We start from the raw sequence: 22474 nt of genomic DNA, 5'->3' as shown, positions 1-22474 counted from the left end.
CAAACACATGCCCAGCAATGAGAACGCATTTATTAAAACACTTTGGGGTTTCAGTCTACATGCATATGCCAAACAGTCCATTTACAGGCTTTTCACTGCGCATGCGCAAGCGTGGCAACGCGCAGGCTCAGATGGTTGACCCTGATGCGCATGCGCAATAGTTCACAGCACGTGCTCGGAAGCGTGATCCCGATATGAGGCTCCGTGCGCATGCGCACTAATTTGAGGCGCAGAGTGGCGAGCCCCGTGCGCAGGCGCACTAGTCTAAGGCGCATGCGCAGAAGGGCGTCCCAGTGCGCAGGCGCGGAAGTAGGGATGCGGTGCCTGGCTGTGCTCGAGGGCCACCACTGACGAGCGAGCAGCTGCCGGGCCCCGGGCCCCAGAGCGGCCTGCGCCGGCCCAGCACCGAGGCCATGAGCGGAGGGGAGACACGGTGAGTGCGGGCGGGGGGTGGAGGGGCTGAGGGCCCAGCAGGGGGCAGAGAGGAGGCAGGAGAGGGCAGACAGCTGGAGGGTGCACAGGGGAGGAGGGCAGGGGCCCTGGAGGGTGGACAGGGGAGGAGGGCAGGGGCCCTGGAGGGTGGACAGGGGAGGAGGGCAGGGGCCCTGGAGGGTGGGCAGGGGAGAAGGGCTGGGGTCCTGGAGAGTGGGCAGAGTGCAGGCGGGAAGTGGAGGGGTAGAGTGCTCAGCACGAGCAGGGGGCAGAGAGGAGGCAGGAGAGGGCAGACAGCTGGAGGGTGCACAGGGAAGGAGGGCAGGGGTCATAGAGAGTGGGCACTGGCCAGGAGAGGAGGCCTCTGGGGGTGCAGCCCGGAGCAGGGACACAGGAGAGGCAGGCCAGGGGCAGGAGGGTGATGGTAGTCTGGGACAGGGAGGAGGCAGGAGAGGGCAGACAGCTGGAGGGTGGACAGGGGAGGAGGGCAGGGGCCTAGAGAGTGGGCAGAGTGCAGGGGAGGGGGTGGTGTGCTGCCTGGAGCAGAGACACAGAGGAGGCAGGTATGTAGGCAGGAGGGTGGGGTAGTCTGGGGCAGAGGGCTGGGGTCCTATAGATGGATCAGTGGGCAGGAGAGGGGGGCTGGGGTGTGTTATCTGGAGCAGAGACATTGAAGAGGCAGGTATGGAGCAGGAGGGTGGGGGTAGTCTGGGACAGAGAGGAGGCAGGAAAGGGCAGAGGGCCAGGATCCGAGAGAGTGGGCAGAGTGCAGGGAGAGGGGGGGGGTGATGTGCTGCCTGGAGCAGAGACACAGAGGAGGCAGGTATGGGGCAGAGAGGAGGTAGGAATTGATTAAGAGTCGTGTCCTAGGGCTCACGCATGCTTTTCATGACTGTTTAGCTCTTCTGATTGGTTTACACGTTACAAGTACCATTGCATACACCCAGAGTAGTCTGATTCGCCAGCTGGGCCTCTTGTACCTTCTGACTAGAATGGACACTTCGATGGTGTGCTCTCTTACTGTAGTTGTAGTATACAAGTGTGATCACTCACCAGAATAGTACAGAAGATAGCTAAATATGGGAAGGAATAGAGAGGAGAGAACGGAGAAGAGAAGTATGGGGTTGGTATGGGAATGTTAAGATCACAGGAATAAGGAAGTGATTGGAAATGCCTCTTTGGTTTGTGGGACTTTAGCGTAGAACACTCTGGAGACGGCACATCAAAAAAAGAAACTGGATGAAGGGCTGGTTTAAAAAATATATAATTAAACATGACGAGGCAGCGAGAAGAGGGTGAGGACAGGGTTGGCCCACAAGAGGAAATGGCTTCAGGAGTGTGAAGACTAAAGCAGCAAATTGGGTTTGGCAGGAATATAATGGTCTTATTACGCTGCAATGTTGGGGATTGGGAGTTTTGGTTGTGTTTGCAGGCTTCCACAGCAGCGAGTTGTGAGCGGACAGGTAGATGGAACATCACACTTGTTCCCAGCAGAATAAACCAGTACCCACTTCTTCACTGCTGTCACCTCTACAATTATGGGACTAGTATTGCCAGCCCTCTTGATGGCTACAGGACCGACAGTGGTAATGCCCTTTCCTGGAGTAGGAGAGAACATCCCAGAGATAGTAGTGTGTATATTGACCATTGGGGGTCAGCCCATGGGTGAGTAGCGGGCAATCAACTGTGTATTGTTGACCTTTGCGTATGCTCCCGAATGTAGGTGGTGGTAGTGTTGTGTGGGGTGAAAACTTACACCCATGCTACCCAGTGTACTGGTAGTGTGAAAATGTGTTTGGAAAATCTCAGAAGGCTGTGCAACACGTTTGCCTAGAATCAAAGATCTGCTTTTGGTTCAGGTGCCCAGGAAAACACAGCGCCTAGCCTATCTTTCAGTTTCAGCATCTACCAGGTCAAGTAGAACACAACTAACAAGGTCATCGAAGGAATGCTTGAATTAATCTCAGCCACTTGTGATCTCTTGGGGCCTTATTCCAGTTCTTCACTTTTCACCCACCTTCATACTCTAAACGGAGTCCCACCTTATGCAAACCAGTATTGTCGTTGCTCCTCTTGGGAACATGCAGCCCGAACCTGAACTGTTGTATTGAAGCAGGATCATGGCTGGTTTGCGTATGGCTGGGTCTTGTTTGTGGTGGTATGGTGGGCCAAAAAAAAGGCCTGGCGTGCGACCGAGTAGTTACTAGTAGCTGAGAGTAATTGGAGATTTCCAACCATCACCTTTTTGTATTCCTCTGTTTGAGAAGACAAGTGTGAGGTGTGTACCACCCATACTGGTATTGTTGGGCTTCCAAAAGAGGCAATGTGCCTGGATGTGTGGGTACGCTGGTGAAGACAAAATAGGCATAGTCCTGAAAATGATAGGGTGTTGGCTGTGACTGGTAAGGATAGAACTCAAGATGGGGAGCATTGCCCTAAAGCTTGCTTTGTAGTAGGGGTAGGCCAGGTGCCCTGTGCTTGTCCATACTATTGTTCTGAGGAAGCTATTTGAATCTTTGTGGACATTTCTCATTCTTCAAAATAAAGACCTTCGTGCTGCGGGTTATGATGGAGGGCAAATTGACAGCAGTGATAATATGTGGGGTTTTGTAGCTTTCATAAACGGATGGATAGATAGAATAGGTTTATGTAGTCAAAGACGGACCGCCAATTTTGGTTTGCAGGCATCAGTATCAACTACTCTGCTATCTGAGAGCCTCAGGCCGGATAATATGGGTACAGGTTACGTATATGGAGGAGATTTAGAATGAGCGGTATGTGTGGAATGGTTACGTACATTCATGGGTTATGCACATGAGATGAATTTGAAGGAGTGTGGGGCAGTCCTGTTAAACCTAAGGTATGCATTGTGCCTGTTATTGTCAGGGAGGAGAGGCTATGTGGGAGGATATGGTTTATGAAGACGTCATAGTACCCGTGGTAGTAGGTGAGTGAGTGACTGTCTGTAGTGGTGAGCACCAAAAAGGCTGACAGTATGTTAGATTCTATTTGGACCTCAAGAATTTTAATCAGTTTTAAAATGTTCTCCTCTTCCAAATGTCAACATGATAGATTTGTTTTTGAACAGGGGCTGAATTCTTTTCTAACTTACATATTGCACAAACTTTCAGGACATATTGCACAAACTTTCAGTTCTGCTGTGTCTTGTCACATTCTCTACAAGTGAACACCTCCTAAAAACAAAGGTAGTAAATCTAAGAAATAATAAAAAATCAGCTGTAGCGTCGCAACACATGCCCATGTGAGTTTATATGCCATCGCGGTGGAACCGGCAATAGACTGAAGACAAATGTCTCCCACAGCGGCATTGCGCATGTGCAGTGTTGCATGTGCATACGGGGAACATCCTTTACAACGCAACTTTTACAACGCACTACCATTACGACGTAACTTTTACAACGCAAGTTATTACAACGCATTGCGCTGGGGGGCGCTCTAGGATAGGGAATAGTTTAATTTACTATCCAAAACCTTCCCTACTATCCACGGGGACTGGAGTTGGAATAGTAAATTAAATTATTCACTATCCAGCGCCCCTCCAACGCAAGTCGTTGTAACGACTTGCGTTGTAAAACCTGCGTTGTAAAGGCATGCGTTGTAATAGCATGCGTTGACACGTCATACATCCGTGCATACATATTTTATCACACACTGGCCCGGTGGCACAGTGAAAAAAAGACGGGTCCATCATCACTGCATGTACATGTACATTTGAGGCATTCAGTAGCATTTATATGTTATTATACTGTTGGAGATTTTCTTTTATTGTTTCATTTTTTTTTTCTTCTTAATTTTTTCAGGCATTAGCAAACCCAAAAAGTTATAACAAAAAAGACAGGAGTGTTTGCAGCGGATGCTTGACAGCCTGTATGATCCGCATGTCTTCAGCCACTAAGCACATGTCCTATTTCTCTGTTGGTGACCTGCCCCGGTTCTTGGTTTTAAATATGTAGAAGAAACGAATAGGCTCAGTTCGGTGTTCCACAGATTCAATGTGTCCCCGCTGTGACCCACAGCTCACGGGCGGACTGTCTGTCTGAAAAGTTTGTGGGACGGAAGTACCAAATATCGGGTACTCTCAGCTCTTTTTTTATCGTTATAAGGTCTCCTGGTGGCCATCGGAGGAAGAGCAAGAAAATCCGTTTCAGGAGAAGTTATTGTGGCTGTTGTCGAATCCGCGAGTAACTGTCTCTCACGCAATTACTGACAGCAGGATGCCTGCTTCTATCAAAGCGCTGCAACAAATGGCCATATACCTGGGAGTGGTGTCTGGAGGAGGATCTGCTCTCATGTACTATTACATGCAAAAAAACTTTGCCAGGAAAGAATACTATCTGTCAGCCATTGAGCTTGGTACTAATTCAAAAGCGCTAGAAGCACTTGGTGCACCACCACTTAAAGTTCATAACATAAGATTGACTGACAGCAACAAGCGCATTGACAAGTCTACAGCTCGGATGAAAATACCGGTGTCTGGAACGAAGTCGGGCGGGTATCTCTACACCAGCTCAGTGAGGGACATCTCGCACAGCAGATGGTGCCTCCAGGAAGTCGTTTTACATCTAAATGATGGGCAGCGTATTCCAGTGTACCTTCCAAGTGTCAGCACTGAAGACATGGACCAGGGCTATTTATTTGAAGATGTGAAGGACCGATCATAACAATGCACTCACCACTGCAACTGTTTATTTTTTTGGAAAAAAAAAAAAAAGACAGGAGAGGATATTAAGGAACATATACCTAGTACTACATCTGTCGTGCTCTTAACATGCCAGATCTGAAGAGAGTGGCAGGCGGAGTTCGGCAAGGGAGCAGAATGTTAGCTCCTAGTGTCTCTCTTTTTAACACTAGTACATAATGAGAGTACTATGTGTTGGAGTCCTACAGAGAAGATATTTTTTGCAAAAGAACGCAAGTCTTCCCATCCACTTGGTAGCATGTTTCTTTATTAGTTCCCAATTAACCTGCTCTATTAAAACTTTTATTCCTGACTTCCTATTTGCTTCACCCTCGTTCTTCTGAAGACTGGGGTAGAACACCACACCTACACCCTGCTCTACAATGTAGGTGTTTGTTGAGCTTGCAATCGGGTGGTAACCTTCCAGTCTACTCTGCCCATAAACCCCCATTTTATCAATGGGTAGATTGAGCCTAGATTAGTTATGGGAGAGGCAGGATCTTCTGATCTTGAAGAAAGCCAATGGTGCATTAGCCACCATTTTAAGGCTGAGCCATGTTGACCCAAGCAGGATTATGATGAACATATTTTAACGGGTAATAACCTTCTCCCGCTCCTGAAGCTGAGTTTAGTTTTTAAGTCCCGTCTGAGCCAATGCGCTTGCGTATTGCTCCGGCGAGACTTATGTAGGGGCTCCAGGAAATGCTCCCAGAGGGCTTTGGAATGCGGATTATGGCCAGTGCATGTGCGCCGGGCGCGCGCTCACCATTTGGCAGCCTGCGACCACACTGAGAACAGCAAAGCGCTTTCATGGCTATCACTCCCCTGTCCCTCCCACTTCCTCCTGCGCGCGCACCATTTGGTTGCCGCGCCCCACACCTCCTGCTCCCCCTCTCACAACAACGCTCTCAGCTCCTCGCTTGTTTTTTCACTTTCAGCACGGCACACGGCTAATGCTTGTTGCCGTTTTGTAAAGCGCTCACATTTGCGGTATATAAGACCATCGTAACATTAATTTATTTTTATTCAAGCACAGGGACCTTACGTACATTTTTTTCCATTTGTTGGTTTAGGCACGGGCGATTAAGCAATTTGCTCAGAATCACAGGTTCAGTGCCGCCGGGACTCAAACCTGGCTCCCCAGTCAGCTGTCTCTCGATTGTATACTCCGTGTGCCCATTCTGGGTGCAGATTTAGAAGTCATGCGGCACTGTACAAGAACAAGTGGCAGAGGTTTGCTCACACAATCTCTTCATGCATATGTACATAAAATAAGGGATGCAGGCGGATACGCTGCTATCAGATTACATCTGGATGTGTAATACCAAAGTGCAGCACTGATAACAGACCAGATGCTCTTTGTCTGAGATATGCACTCTCGTGTACAGTGGCGAGTATACAGGCACACATAGACATGTCCCTGGTAATCCTCCGTACTCTGCTTTGCTCTAGTAGCCCTAACAGAACCGATGTGTTGTACAGCAGAGTGCTTCTATTAAGAACACTGGTGGGCAGACACAGCACTCTAAGTAACCATAGCACATCTCACTGTGCGCATAAGTAAAGCCTCTGTCACATCCTGTGGGGCGCACCATTTAGCAGCCTGCGGCAAAGCGCTTTGATCCCTATCCCTCCCTCCTCCCACTCCATCCTGCTCACAAAGCCGGCAGCGCTTCATCTGATGGCCGCGGTCGCTGCTTTGATGTTTTGGCTTTTTTTTGCAGTGTTGTAAAGCACTCACATTCTCGCTATTTAAGACCATCATAACATTAATTAATTTTTATTGAAGCACAGGGACCTTGCATACATTTTTTTGTCCTTTTGTTGGTTTAGGCACAATTTGCTCAGCATCACAGGTTCAGTGCCGCCGGGACTCGAACCTGGCTCCCCAGTCAGCTGTCTCTCGATTCTATACTCCGTGTCGCTGTTTTGATGTTTTAGCTTTTTTTTGCAGTGTTGTAAAGCGCGCACATTCGCGCTATGTAAGACCATCGTAATATTAATTTATTTTTATTCAAGCACAGGGACCTTGCATACAATCCCACTCAGTGCCACATAATTACACTGCACTCAATGCAACCTACACCCCAAAGCCCACTCAGTGCCACATAATTACACTCCACATAATTACACTGCACTCAATGCAACATACACTCCAAAGCCCACTCAGTGCCACATAATTACATGCCACATAATTACACTCTACTGAATACAACATACACTCCTCATAATACCACTCAGTGCCACATAATTACACGCAACATAATTGCACTCTACTCAATGCAACATAAATACACTCCACATAATACCACACAGTGCCACAAAATTATATGCTACATAATTACACTGCACTAAATGCAACATACACTCCCCATAATACCACTCAGTGGCACATAATTATATGCAACATAATTACAATGCACTCAATGCAACATACATTCCAAATACCACTGAGTGCCACATAATTACACGCCACAAAATTACACTCTACTGAATGCAACATACACTCCAAATACCACTCAGTGCCACATAATTACACGCCGCAAAATTACACTCTACTGAATACCACATACACTCTCCATATTACAACTCCGTGCCACATAATTACACTCTTCTCAATGCAACGTTAATACACTCCACATAATACCACTCAGTGCCATATAATTACACACTTCATACTTACACTCTACTCAATGCAACATAAATACACTTTATCTGTCTATCTATCGCCCTCACTCTATCTATCTATCGCATATGTTCTCTCAATGTTTCAAGCTTTATTACAAATGTCACAAAAAAATGTTAATATTTCACTTCTGTTCTTGGATTTTCGTCACAATAAAATACAATGAGCATAATCTTCACAAAAGTTATTTACAAAAGCTATTGCTATTATAAATTACAATAACTTTTATTTAAGTATTAATTATTAATAAAAATAAAAGCCATTTTTATTTGTAATATCAATTCATCTAAGTCTCGTAAATACAACACAAATTGCATTACAAATGCTATAGGTGTCAAATTTGCGAAAGTTAAAACTATTGGCATTGTAAATGACAAAGCTATTAATTTCGCTATTTTCAAAACCAACACATAAATAAAAAAATTGTCATTTACAAGACCAATATGCGAGACCTATTGCATTGCAAATGCTGGTTAATGGTGTATGTCAGCCGGGGATAATATAGGTAATTCATAACACACCTGCCCCATTACAACTATAGCCACACATCGCTAAGATCTCCACATCATTAAAAAAAAATCCTCCTACACAGAGAACAAAAGAATCTTAAGAGCTCTGGACAAGGCCGCCTTACGCTTTTAAGGTACTAGTGTAGTTGCACCCCTATGATGATTCATGCGTGAAGTACAGATAATGGGGGTTGTGTAATTTTTAAATATTATCTCTATGTATCTACACACAGTACCCAGATTATGTAACCATGTCAAACTAGGAGCTAACCATCCGCTCCGATTTCAAACAGAGCCTGTTAGTCTTTCAATTTTGACTAAGCCACGAGGTTGGCTGACGCCTGTCAAAGGCAAAACTTTTTGGTTGTGCCATAGCTTGTTTTTCTTTGTTGGCTCTCAGCCATGCTATGTTTAGATTCTGACTATTATCAAGATGTTTGGTTATTGTGTATCTGTCATACCTGGTTTTCACTGCACAATAAAAACCTACAAGTCGCTTTTCAGTCCACTGCATCTGACCATGTTTTGAACCACAACTTATTGGAAAGTTGACGCTTATCGTACAGAAAGAGGCAGTTTAACTAAAAGTGAAGCTTTGGTTAAAAGGGAATGATGTGCCTATGCCCACCACCCGCCCCTGTGTGTTTGTGTATGTAACTCCACACCCACACTTTGGTCCCAAAGTAACCATACTTTGACATCCCCTGCTGACCACCAGTCCTGATTCCTGCCAAGAGGCGCTGAGGCTTGTTGTTCCAAGTCATGCGCTGTATTCCATATATATATATGGGAGTTTCGGCAACCTTAATACTGCAGGAACAAGTGCAACCCTACCCCCACTGCACTTTATTCATTTTACATGGGCTTTGTTTCACCTCCTCTTTTGCAGACAAAATGATGAAGAGAGTAATGACCCTGCTGAAGTACCACCACAAAGTGAGAAGGAGACCTGCAGCACTGGGACGGTGGAGACCACCATAAAATACAAGGTATGGCGTAGGACAGGAACCCGCCCGCCAAGATTCATGGTCTATCTTTTATATTTCTCAATCTGAAATGTGGGCAGAAAGTAAAATAAACTGTTTCCTTATCTGTATCTTTTTTTTTTAAACGTAAAAAATGGAAATAGGGACATAAAGTTGTCTCCCCATGCTATCAGTCATGAATTTCAGGCAAGTAACTGTTCACATTGACAGCACGGTGTACTGAAAACAGGTTACCTAGTGATGTTTGGAATTGCGTCAAATGTATTTTCCTGCACTGCTATTTGCGGCTTTCTGTAATGCAGTATAGTATATGCCATTTTCAGCTATATAGCCTTTAGTCATCCAAGCATAGCTAAATTAATGTAGAAAGTCTTTTGCAGTTTTTTTGCCATAAAACTGGAAATATGTATGAATAAACAAAGGTACGTGGATTGCGAAATAGCAATCCAATATCTTTTTTTGCTCATCACTGTTAGTGAGTTTTACATTTAAAAGAGCTAAAAAGAACAATAAAACAAGTAGTGCTAAAATATTATGGAAACTTGTCCTAAAAGTTTCATTATGCTAAACCATGTCTGCAAATATTAACGTTTCCTGTCTTTGGGCAGTAAAATCCTGTGAAGTTTGCCAATCGGACACTATATTACCACTTGTGGAAAATGTATAAATACCCCATAGAAATGTAAAATAAAAAATACTGTGAAACGGAGATCTCTACTTAAAAACCTATTGCTGTGGTGTTCGCCAGTGGCCAGTTACTGCAGCTTTAAAATCAAGGCGTTCACACCTTCCACCGTTGTGGCCCCACTGTTTTCTTTGTGGGCTTTTGTAGATTGCCTTTTTGAAGTACTGCGACTGCCAGCCTTCATTTACCAACGTCTCTTCTATCTTTTTTGGGGAACTTTGCAAAGCAATATTGATGACTTAATAGTCTTGGCTCTAAACTAGTGTATATTTGCTGCGTTATCCAAAACCAGCTTCATGACTCCGCTTTATGTACCTTTTTTGTGTTTACATTGCCAGTAAGTAGAAAGAAGACCGACGTTCCCTATAGTTCCATTTCCTTTCTGTTGCCAAATCCTAATTTTGTTTCTTAACTGCATTCACCAGCAGACATGCAAGTGTCACATTCTTTCTGCCTGCTCAGCCATGCTTCTAAATTCCTTAGCAGAAGCCTGGTAGCACCAGCGCTTAGGCACTGCAACAGACTTGTCTGAATGAGTTGTGCAAATGTTGACTATAATTCTTGGGAGGCTTGTACCTTCAGGGTGCCTACTCTTCTGCACGCTTATGTGATTCCATATTTGAGGATTATGCTCATCAGAAATTGCTCCTGCTCTGTAACTATGCAGCTGCTTTTAAATATTGTGTACAGTTTAATTAAGTGCTTTTATGCCCCCCTCCGGGCAAGAATCAATCCTGATATGGTGATCTTTTGATGTTTGTCTTCTCTCTCTTCATTTAGCTTCTATCTCATTATTTAGCTTAACAATGTCGATGTCTTTATGGGTTTTCTACATTTCTACAGCACTTGCCGTGTTCCCTTGCATACACTTTACTTGAAAATTGAGGGTGTAAACCAAAGGTTACTCGTATGAGTATGAATAAGTAGGAGGGAACCACACATCTGACATGACAGGATCAAAGCTTTGAAGCACTTCTAAGCACTGTGACATCTCTATACATTACATATTTTCAAGTGTTGTTTCCTTCATTCATTGGTTACCCAGGAAGAGTCCTGGAAACTGAAGTTGTAAAAAGTAGGAAAAGCTAAAGGACTTCCATCATGGCATTTCCATTTCTCCCCTTGAAACAATCTTTGTAGCTATATAGAATGAACAAAATGGAAATCAAAAGAAGTAAAGACAATTGACACAATGGACTGTAGGGTGCTATTTAGTGCTAAAACTCTCTTCTGCACTGGAGTTTCTCTTGTCCACTGAAACCAAGCTTGTACACCGTAAGTCCTGTTCATAGGAAAGATCTGAATAGCTTGTTAATGCTTTTTAATACAAGTGAAGGTCTGAAAGCAAGTGACCACTTTGAGCCCCCTCGTGCCAAAAATCCACTGAATAATTCTAATCAAGGAAAATATTATTCATCCATAGGCCGTTTCACATGCCTGGGATCTCGAATCTGTTCCAATTTTGACCAATCCAAGGGGGTTAGGTGGAAGCAGTACTCTCACTGAACTGGGATACGATCCGGCTTGTGGATTCCTTTTTGAAACTGCTGACCTGATCATGTGCAGAAGATGGAGGTGAGCTTACATTCCCAGGGGATGGAAGCATAATCTGACGTTCCTGACCTAGACAGTGAGATGGGGTTATAGGAGACCAGCTTTCCCTTAATAATTCAATAAAGTCCTTTTGCTGGAAAAAAGGTGCTGATCAATCTTTCCTGTTTACAGCACTTTGGTGTAGACCGGGGCTGCTGCCTCTGTTCAGAATGTGACGGTTGCTTTAGAAGATGCCAGCCTTTTGTCCCTTTTCTTGATTGCTATCGGTGTGGCAGTTGATAGTCTGGGGCAGAATGCTCCTCACTTCTTTGTGCACCTGTTATGGGTCCTTCAGCCTGTAGATAACCCTGCGGTGAGGCGCATCACGCTAGGCAAAGATGGAGCCGGTAAGTCACATGAAAGTAGAGCCCACCCAGACCAGTTCTGAAAGAGCAGTCCAAGAACGCACAGCCCCTCTACTGCCCCTCTAGGAGAATGGAAGAGTTGCCTCTCCTGTTCTAGTTCTCTCTGACCAAGGAGAGGTTGCTCCACAGAGCGCTCAGAGGAATACTGCATCACCAAAGCTGGTATCTGCTTGATAGGTTCCCAAAGGTGAGTGGGCATCCCTTGAAGTCTTGTCTGATAGAACGGTCTCCCTGTCCTGGACCTTCACTGTTGTTCTTCGAAGCGGAAAAGGAGAATCTGTGTGATAGTGTTTGCTGCATTGTTTGCTATACATGGAGCCCTACTTGGGTCAACGTTGACTCACAACTCTTGTACTTTGAGCAAGACTGTCTCGGGCTCTGTTAAATGACGGATTCCTTGTAGGGTCATCCGATTGAGGAATTGAGCTCCATATCAAATTTTTCCTCGACACCTGGTTTTCATGCCATGGTCAGTGTTACTTGCCGAAGAGTAGCACAATTGCAACTCTCAACCAAACGCAAGCACTTGCAGAGTCTTGAGGGTCTTTACTTCGTTCCTAGGAATTGAGGACAATCCAGCTTGGTCTTTTCTCTCCTTTCAAGTTTATCTTCAAAATTATGAGGTTAACGTTTCTTGAAATCAGGATCTTGAGACAATCTACCAATATCCTGTTGCCACTGCTAGTTGAACTAGTCACACTGCTTATGACCCCTGACGGTTACTTACTTCCGTGCGATTTCTCTCTACTTTCTTTCAATCCTGATGCCTTGAAGGTAACACTATGCTGTTAAGGCGCCATTAGATCTGTTGGCCGCTTCTTCACCATCTTGTGCCTCATGATGAACACATCATAGTACACATCTTTAGCTGTCCTTGGTCCTCCCTGGACTGAGGCCAGCCTGCATTTGAGATCCTAGAATGTCACCTGCACCCCTCAGACAAAGATAGGACATGTCTAGTCACCACTGATGTCTTCCGGTCGGTGATGCCGTATTGCACTTTGCTTGCTCATATGGCAAAAGTTAAAATATTAGAAAAAGACTGCTGAGTAGAAACCCAGCATTTCCTCAAGAGGTAAGGTGATTGCAATTGTGCGTTCTAAGCTGAACTTACTCCCAGGCAGAGAAAGCGACTGAATGTGTGCTGTTAGGAGTACCTCCCGTATGCCAAGCCTGGATAGGCACACAACGGATGGGATTTTGATTAAGTGTATAGCTGAAAACGCTGCTGCTAAATCTTAGTATCTGGTCTCCTTCTGGATTTAAAACCAATCTTCATCTTCTTTTTGCCTGTATTGGTGCAAGATCCAGGCACACTATGTACTCCACAACATGGGATCTCTCGTCTATTCGGGAACTATTACAAGATATTCTCGGAAGATTGCAGAGTGCTGTTGTGAAATAATCTAACAGCTGAGTTGGAGACTCTTAATTCCATATTCCAGTTAGACTGTTCGATAAGAAGGGATCAAGGAGTGTGTTCACCCTCAAAATATAGTTGTAGGTGGGATAGATTAGGTGTTTCCACTCTGGAGACAGTTCTTACTCATAATCGCTTAAATCTTTTGCTGAACTCCTGGAAGAGTTTGGCTTGCTGAAAAGTTCTACAACTACGATGTGCATTATACCCATACATAAGGTGCCGAGACTCAATACCTGGTGTGAATCCACTGAAAGCCAAGTTTACCCTGGAGGAACATCGTGAGAGAACGGTCTCCCTCTTGTACAGATCTTTAGTAATCAATACACCAAACAACTTTGACAAGCTTGAGTAGTCTGTTAGCTAGAGTGGACTCACTGGAGACCGTGGAATGGTAGGAAAAGTTGACGGTACCCCAAGGGATGGCAATTGCCATAAAATTTAATCTTATACAATTTAAGTACCTATACAGGATATACTATCCCAGAGTTGTGCTGGTGCATTAAACAAGATTAGTCACCTATATGCTGCTTAGATGTCAACCAGAGGAATGAGAATCACTGTAAACTCTATGGCGCTTCCGGAGTCTAGAAGGAGATCGGGGGTGGGGGAGGTGGATGAAGCATGCAACAATGTTGTGTGCGCTCTGGCTTCTTTCATCCCGTAAATACTACTCCTATTAAATATTCTGGATGGTCTGGGCTTTGAGATACCAAAACCTATTTTATGGCTTGGGTTGGAAAGTGGCAAAGGGAGAGACCAAGACTGTCATAAACCAGTAGGGCCAACTATTCAAAGCTGGAAGCACATCGTCGGTGAGGTAGACATCTGAAGAGCCCATTTAGGAAGCAAGGGGTTGGCCATTAAAGCACCAGGACCCAACCATTCAAGGCTGGAAGCACAGCGTTGGTGAGGTAGACATCTGCTGAGTCCATTTAGGAAGCAAGGGGTTGGCCATTAAAGCACCAGGACCCAACCATTCAAGGCTGGAAGCACAGCGTCGGTGAGGTACACTATCTGAAGAGCCCATTTATGAAGCAAGGGGTTGCCCTTTAAATCACCAGAACATCTTGGAAGCTTGGGCTCAATACCAGGTTTCATGGGCAGAAAGTAATCTAGTTCCTACTCTACAAAACTGCAGATTTGGTTCCTGTATAGGTATTGGGAAATTATATAAATGAATGTAAGCGTGTATACTGTGAAGGTTTTAAAGGCCTGCATTGATTATTACATTGTATTACTTCTATCCACAATGGGTACTCTGGAACTGTTTTAAAGTTCTTAAAGAATGTTTCATAAAAAGAAACCCGCACCGATTCTGACCTACCTCTTTTAATTCATTGGTGCAGTGTTGAGCTCACATGAACAAGCCCTTGGAGTCACTCTGGTGAACCTGGGTTCAAGATGCAGGTCCTGTCCTTTTCACTCAGGCAGCAGGGCAGCACAGTAGCAGTCCTTGTTTCAGCAAAGCAGCACAACAGCTCTTCTGAGCCTTACAAAAATCCAGAGGTGTAGAGAAGAGTTGGGCTGAGGGTTCAATGTTTATACTTGGTGCTAGCTCTGACGTTGGAGAAGGTTTTGGAGGTTTCTAGGCCCCAGAGGTGTTTTGAATTTCCTGCCTCCCTGCCCTGGCCCCAGCTTGTGTAGGGGCACAAAAGATTAGTGTCAAACCTTGTCTGAGTGTACTCGGAGCATTTGTAATGTGGAAGTGTAGTAAGTGTCAGCACCACACTCCCCCAATCAAGTCCGAGATGGCCCAGCCTGCCAACACCTATTCCCCTCTTTCTCGCTGCTAGGAACAATACACAAAGGCCAACTGCCAGCTACACCTAGTCATGCGACCCAGGGTACAGGCTGCAAGCACTAAGTGGTTAAGTCAAGAAAAGCCAAACTTTCCAAAAGTGGCATTTTTCAAAATCAAGACTTAAAATCTTACTTTACCATTAAAGAGTGTTTTAAATTACTATTCTTTTGACACCAAACCGGACATTCTGATGTGCTCCCATTTTGAAAGTTATCACGTAATAAATGTAAAACGTTACTCAAATGTTAACCTATCGGAGAGAGGCCTTGCCGTAGTGAAAAACGAATTTGAGAGTTTCATTACCAGGACCTCTAAAAGTTAAAGGCACATGTCCAACTTTTTAAATACACTGCACCCTGCCCTACGGGCTGCAGAGTTCGAAAAATCCACTTGCAATGTTGAGCAAGATTTACCAGGGTGCGCTATTTTTAGGGACTACTCGCCGAGTTGACAGCAGGTGTTTTGCTTGTTCACAATAAAGTTGCCTTTACATTTTGTTATCTTGACACATTTGCTCCGCTTTCAGAGACAGAGGTCAAACGTCAGTTTGTCTTCCTACATTTATTTTCCTTTCTGTGACTGAAGTTAGAGGATTTTGTAAACTGTGCACTACCACATCATGCTTTAGTAATATATTTATGAAAAGTGAGTTTTTTTAACATGAACTGGGAATTATCACTGCTCCTGCCCAGATGACAATACTATTAGTGAACTAAGAGGCAAGCCAAGGATCATGTGTAACCTATATATGGGCTTGATTCTTGTTCTACATGGAGCAAACATTTAGTCTAGTAAATAGTTTTTTTTGTACAGCAGAAATGGTGAACTTGCATATTTGAAAGTGCTCTCATGTGATAATGAAAAAGGCTGCTCCATAAGACAAAATATTTGCCTGGGCTCACACAATTTGAGACCAGTTCACAGGTCAAGTACATTAATGTTAGGTCGAGTAGAATAATCAAGTTACTAGACCTGCATTTCTAGTAAAAAGTTAAAGATTTTTCTAGCCCTTTTAGGCCTACCCTGGGGGTAACCTTTATGTATTAAAAAGGAATGTTTAGGTCTGGCAGAAGCTTTATTTTGCCGGGTTCAGTGGGCAGTTTAAAACTTACAGGGTGCCATGGCATGGTTGAGACATTTTTAAATTGCTACTTACGTGGGTGACAGTGCTGCAGGCTGACTACAGGTCTCGGTGAAATCTACTTCCCTCTCGCTATGACGAGGCAGATTTCATCAGGGCGAGCTATTACTAGAGCCAACTGGTAAATTGATAAAGAGCAGTTGTTCTGTTCTCTCAAAGTGCATGAGCAATAAAGATGCATTTGCATCTTGTTTTTATCTTGTCACATGCTCTGTTTTCAGAGACAGGTCAAATGTCAGCCTATGTCTTAGAATTTAATGTCAGAGAAAGAAAAGTAAATACAACCTGAAGCATCAAATAAGCAGCAATTGTAGATGATTTTCTAAACTGAACTGTCTGACAATCCTTTCCGTACAGAGTGCGAAATAAAAGGCTGTATGTCAGTTTTTTCCTTAAAACAAATTATTTAAAACACTCGTTAATGAACTGTTGACCACATCAAAACATGTTCTAGTATTTATGAAAAAACTTTTGTAATTCTGTGAGACTGAAAAAAGTTTTTCATAGATGAAAACATAACACTTTGCTTGGAGATGTCGAAATGATAAACATTTTTGCTGAAACCCAGTTTTCACAGATTGTATTACACGCTATATAGTCGTAAAACTGCATGTTAGTGGGGAAGTTTGCTGCCATTTCAATGGAAAAATTGCTGTTTGTAAATGCCAGTGCACTAACACCTCACGTTTTAGTAATACATTTATTAAAAGTGAGATTTTAAACATGAACTGCCTGGTCCCCCGGCCTGATGACAATGCAGTTAGTGTACTAAGAGGCAGGTCAGAATTATTTGCACCCTGTATGAGGGCTAGATTCTTATACACGGAGCAAAGGTTTAGTCTAGTAAATCAAACAAATTGATTTTCGTACAGCAGAAATGCTGAAGTTGCATATTCGAAGGTGCTCTCATATGAGATAATGGGGAGGGGGGGGGGGGGAGCAGCCCATTAAAATTACATTATTTGCTAGGATTATACCATTTGAGACCAGATTATGGGACAAGCACATTAGTTAGGTCCAGTAGATTATTCAAGTCGCTGGATCTTCCGGTCTAGTAAAATGTTTAGTATTTTTCGAGGCCTGCACTAGTAGCATTCAACTTACTGATCCTGGGTACATGTAGTACCACTTTACTAGGGGCTTACAGGTAAATTAAATGTGCCAATTGGGGGATAACCTATAGTAACATTGTAGGAAGGGGGAGTCTCTGGTTGGCGCAGTGCAGCACTGGCGACAAACAGGGCCTCTCTCTTCCTCGTCAGGGCTGAGGGTTACCTCTAAGAACAACCTCTGCTTACCCTCTAGGTAGTGTGGCGCAAGCAGTCTAGGCTAATCTCTTGGGCACATAGGGTTAAACATTTGCAATATCATACCACCACAACCAACCCACCACACAATGACACCAAACTGTTTTGTAGTAAAAAATATATTCTCTTTATATATTTTTAAAATCAGGCTTGTAAATACAGTTTGTTACTTTAAAGGATTGCGAGGTTCCAGTTACTCTTATTTATGTTGCCACAGTTCTTTTTAGTAATGTACAAGTCTTTATATGCACTTCTGAATGTTTTCTCACTTCCTTGTAGTTCAAAAATGGAGATTTCTCTGTTAAGGCGCTTTTGTTATAAATCTCCTAATTTCACAGTTCTCTCAGTGTTCTTTCCTTTCAAAGAGAAAGCCTCTCTCTGTTCTGGGGCTTTGGGACCCTCCCCGGCCTTCGGAGCGCCTTGCAGCGCCTCTCCTGCCTTTAAGGGTGAAACTGACTCGGCCCCTACCAACTCTCACGCATCTCGCAGTAGGCTTGGAATGGACACCAGAGAGGGCCTCGAAGAAACCCTGGGCCTTTTCCAGAGGTGGGGGCTGAGCTGCGGAGCAGAGCAGCAAGCAGGCGATGAGAGGAGCCTCTGGGGCCAAGGCACCTTCAGGAATGCTTTCTTTCAGGACTTGTCAGTGCAGAGGGGTCCCTTCTGACAGCGGAGGATCTCCGGGAGGCAAGGCACCCTTCACAGTGCGGTGCGGCCTCTCCTGGGGGGGCAGAGCAAGGCAGGGCATACAATTGGGAGCACACAGCGCGGGCTAATATGCTGCTTGCTTAGCACACAATACCTTCGTGGCACGGAGACCACAGGAGCACTAACCTCGAGGTTGGCGGTGTTCAGGGGACACAGGCTTACAGGCAGGGGCTGCGTCTTGGGTTCGCCTGGAGAGGGGTGCAGCGGATTGCGAGGGTCTCTGCAGGGCTCTTTCCTCCCGATGGGCACACGTACTGAAGTCCGTCTCCTCTTCACTTTCCACAGCGCGGGGGCAGCAGAAGGTGGTGATCGGACCGGACAGGTCCTCTGCTTTGCGTTGTCTCTTCCGGTCGGGGAGGCAGTCACGGGGCTGGGGTCAGACAGGCTGACCTTTGCGGTGCGAGCTGCGACGGCAGGAATTTACGGTGCTTGGCAGGACAGGGGTTAGCACAGGTCCTTTAGGGCGGTGATGCAGAGTCGACAATACACAGCAGCTGTTCCTCTTCCAGACGGGGGTAGCGCCCACTGTTCCTGGGGCGCTGGTCAGGGGGCAAGTTCAGCAGCAAGCCCTTGGAGATCTTTCAGCAGAGTTTGGCACAAAGTTAAAAATAAAAAGCAAAAGTCTCTTGTAGTCTTTTCTTTCCTCTCCTTTGGCAGCAAGGCACCAGACACAGGCCAGAGACAGCACTCCTCCTTGTCCTTCCAGGTCCTTCTCTTCGGGCAGAGTTTCTTCTGTAGCGCAAACAGGATCTAATTTACAAGGAGCAGGGCTCCTACTTTTATACCCAGTTTCTTTTGTTCTAGCAAGCCAGGGGGGCCTCTGCATAACTGCTCCAGTCTCTGAGCACTTGTTATGGGTACTTCTGCTTCTGCATTCAGTGTGAGGGCAGGCACATCAGCCGCTCCCCAGGGGGGCGGAGCCGGCATTGTGAGGACAGGAGTAGCCTGAGCACTTTGTTGACAAGCTTCGGTCCTTCCTGGACCAGGTGCAGGCTGAGTCATCAGTCGCTCCCCAGGAGGGCGGAGCCAGCATTGTGGTGGCAGAGCACAGCCTGATGCATCATTCAGGGGAAACTCCCACCACCCACTAAGGTGTCATCTGGCTATTCACTACCTGTCAACTCCCAGCCCTGTCACTCACACACACCAGACAGTCAGATCCACATCCAAGCAGAGGCGGGCTGAAATGGTTAGGCAAGCAAATGCTAACTTTCTAAAAGTAGCATTTGCAAACACAGGATATTAAAATAAACTTTACTAAAAGAAGTATTTTATTATTCTGAGTTCAGGCATACTAAACATGAATTTCTACCATGTTCCCTGAGCCTGCGGGGATTATAGAGTGTAATAATTCCAGCAGCCCATCTGGCCTAGAAGGGAACAGGTAGCCTTACAATAGTGAAAAACGAATTTGGTAGTAATTCACTATTAGAACATGCCACACACATCAGGGCATGTTCTACCTTACACTTACAATGCACCCTGCCCTCCGGCCTACCATAGGGGTGACTAATATGAAGTTTAAGGGAAGGTTTAGGGGCTGGCAAGTGTGTGCACTTGCCCAGCCAGGGTGACAGTACCAGACTGCACGCAGGTTCTGCGGTGGCAGACCCTAGACACATTTTAAGGCTGCTTCTGTGGGTGGCGCAACCAGCGCTGCAGGCCCACTAGCAGTATTGGCATTTACAAGCCCTGGCACTCCTGGTGCACTTTACTGGGGACTAACAGTAAATCCAATGAACCAATCATGGACATCAATCACATGTACACTTTTCAGTAAGGAGAGCATATGCACTTTGGCACTGGTCAGCAGTGGCAAAGTGCCCAGAGTCATTAAACCAACAAAAACAGGTCAGAGAGAGTATTGGAGGAAGGCAAAAAGGTTAGGGATGACCCTGCTAAGAGGCCCAGGTCCAACAAACATCTTTTCGTTAGTCCCTTTGCAGCGGGGGTAATTCCCCCCGCTGTGCTGGGGGGGGGGGGGGCGCACAACGCCCCCATGCTCATGACGCGATCAGCTCGTCATGAGGCACAGTGCTCAGGTGCTCATGACGAGCTGAGCTCGTCACGGCCACACCCATTCCCATGGAACGCTCAGCACAGCAGGGGAATTATCCCCGTGTGTGAGCGTTCCACGGGCCATGACGAGCTAAGCTCGTCATGAGCACCGATGGGGTTCAGGCCAGAAAAACCGAGATTAGCACAAAATAGAGGAGAAAGGCAAATGTTTTGGGGGAGACCACCCTCAGACTGCCAGGTGTAAAGCCATTTCATTCGGGAGAGGTGGGAAGCTCTCCATTGTGCAGGATCCCGTTCCGCCAGGCATAAGGGATCTACTCAGCTGGTGCAAAGAGTTGCGCCTTCTCCATGGGGTTTTTAATAACGTCACAGTCCTACAGATTGTAAATGTAGGTTGATGAGAAGCCATTCTTTGGAGCTTCAATATCCCCACTTTCTTGGCCCTTCAGCATTAGCATAGCATTTGTTGTAAATTCATTTGAGGCCAGCCTGGATTTCATCATATTTATTTTCATTTCTGGATATGCATGTACCCAAATGCATAGACAGTTAGACTGCTGGAGTACACTGTTAAATTTTCAAGTTAAATGGGAAATTTTCTAAACACTTGTCTGACATGAAAAGCATGATTCTCTTTGAGAACAAATGGTGGTTTGACACCTATCTGCGATATAGCACTTGGTACAGAAAAATCACCACAGTGATCCCCATTTGTAAATGAAAGTAAGTAAAACCAGTGTGTGGTTTGAAACGTTTTCTCTGGCTTGCAGTACTTGACTGTAGGCAGAACCACTGGAATTATGTGACAGGGTCGACCAAATTAGGAGGCAAGAAAGGCAAATTATACGACATCATACAGCATTTAAAAAAAATATTTCTTCATTATTTTATACATGGTAATACTGTCGGGGCAAAGATGTCATCTCATTAGTATCATTGTATCAGGAGAAGTGTGGCTCAATGGTTAGAGCGGCAGACCCTGATGCAGAGGTCTAGCCCGGGACCAGGGTTCAATTCCCCGCCTCGGCGGGTCTTTGGCTCAAAATTCCACGGACCTGATAATTCTCGCCTCGGTGCCTATTCCAATCATGGAGTCCCACTCTGCGACTCTGGGCAATAGCTTGCTTAATCTCCACAACGGCCCCCACAACGCTGAGGATGCCAGGCCTCCACCTTGGGGGTGCCCAGGAGTGGACACCTCACAGGGAAAGCCAGGATGGGTTCCACTGCGGTATTCGTACAAGCGCCTTGAGACCCTTGCGGGTGAGTAGTGCGCTATACAAGTATCAATTTACATTTACATTGTAAATACAGTAAAAGCAACCGAATGATGACCAGTTTACCTTGGCAAAGGCCCTCTTCTGCTCTTTACCCCACATCTCCATGTTTTAAACAACTTTTGATCCATTTGAACTAAAAGCAAGTTATTTTTTGTTAAAACCTGCAGATTATGTAGCAGTTGATATATTATGTGACAAATCCATATTCATGGCAAAAATAACTGCTGCTTTGGAATCTCATAATTCCAGTGGCCCTGACTATGGGTGACTTGTAATTTTGAGCATGTTTATTGTTCACAGAAGCTTTTTTTTTTTATTGGGACACGCTAAATGCCACTTTGAAAGTAAAGATACCACTTCATGATTTTCTTGTCTTTTAACCGATGTCGCTTAAGAGACTAAGAAGCTAAATTTCACTGAAAGGACATTGATCGTCGCACTCCCAAATAACTACACCCCTTCCTTTAAACATTGAATCCCCAAAGTTGATTGCACCTTTAGCATTTCATTATGCAAATTGCTTGATCCAGACATACACCCTGCCAAATGTTTGCTCCCATGAAAAGGCATAAAACAATTTAGGCATTCAGTTACTGTGTTTGAGTTAATTTTCACATGTAGGTGAACATTTGAGAGTAGAATTTGCCTACTTCACAGAGTTGAGTTTATGTCCTATAGGTCATATGGGTCTTGTAAACAAGTACTCCATTATTATCATAGTTTGTAAGTAGTAAAACAAAAATAATACCCATATATTGTGGCTCTGTAGAATGGAACCAACTGCGAGACCTGCTTAAAGGTAAGGATTTGATCTAGGAGAATGGAGCCATGAAAGGCGTATGG

General features: G+C 45.0%; 1 protein-coding gene and 1 pseudogene across 2 annotated transcripts in view; both read left to right on the top strand.

The window, feature by feature from the left end:
- Nucleotides 1-256: 256 nt before the first annotated feature.
- The window catches only part of LOC144797579 (eukaryotic translation initiation factor 4E type 2-like), a 55731-nt gene continuing 33513 nt past the window's right edge, over nucleotides 257-22474 (top strand). The window contains exons 1-2 of one of the 2 annotated variants that reach the window (XM_078668243.1): nucleotides 257-433; nucleotides 9216-9315. In XM_078668243.1, the coding sequence (XP_078524369.1) occupies nucleotides 414-433; nucleotides 9216-9315 (120 nt within the window). In that variant the 5' untranslated portion in view covers nucleotides 257-413. The remainder of the gene's footprint in view (nucleotides 434-9215; nucleotides 9316-22474) is intronic. The other variant, XM_078668244.1, reaches the window with a different exon arrangement.
- LOC144798235 (cytochrome c oxidase assembly factor 1 homolog pseudogene) lies at nucleotides 4582-5126 on the top strand (annotated as a pseudogene).

The sequence above is a fragment of the Lissotriton helveticus genome, chromosome 12 (genome assembly GCF_964261635.1).
Source record: "Lissotriton helveticus chromosome 12, aLisHel1.1, whole genome shotgun sequence".
Classification (NCBI taxonomy): Eukaryota; Metazoa; Chordata; class Amphibia; order Caudata; family Salamandridae; genus Lissotriton; species Lissotriton helveticus.
Note: the sequence above shows the minus strand (reverse complement) of the source record. Positions and strands in the feature narration are given on the sequence as shown.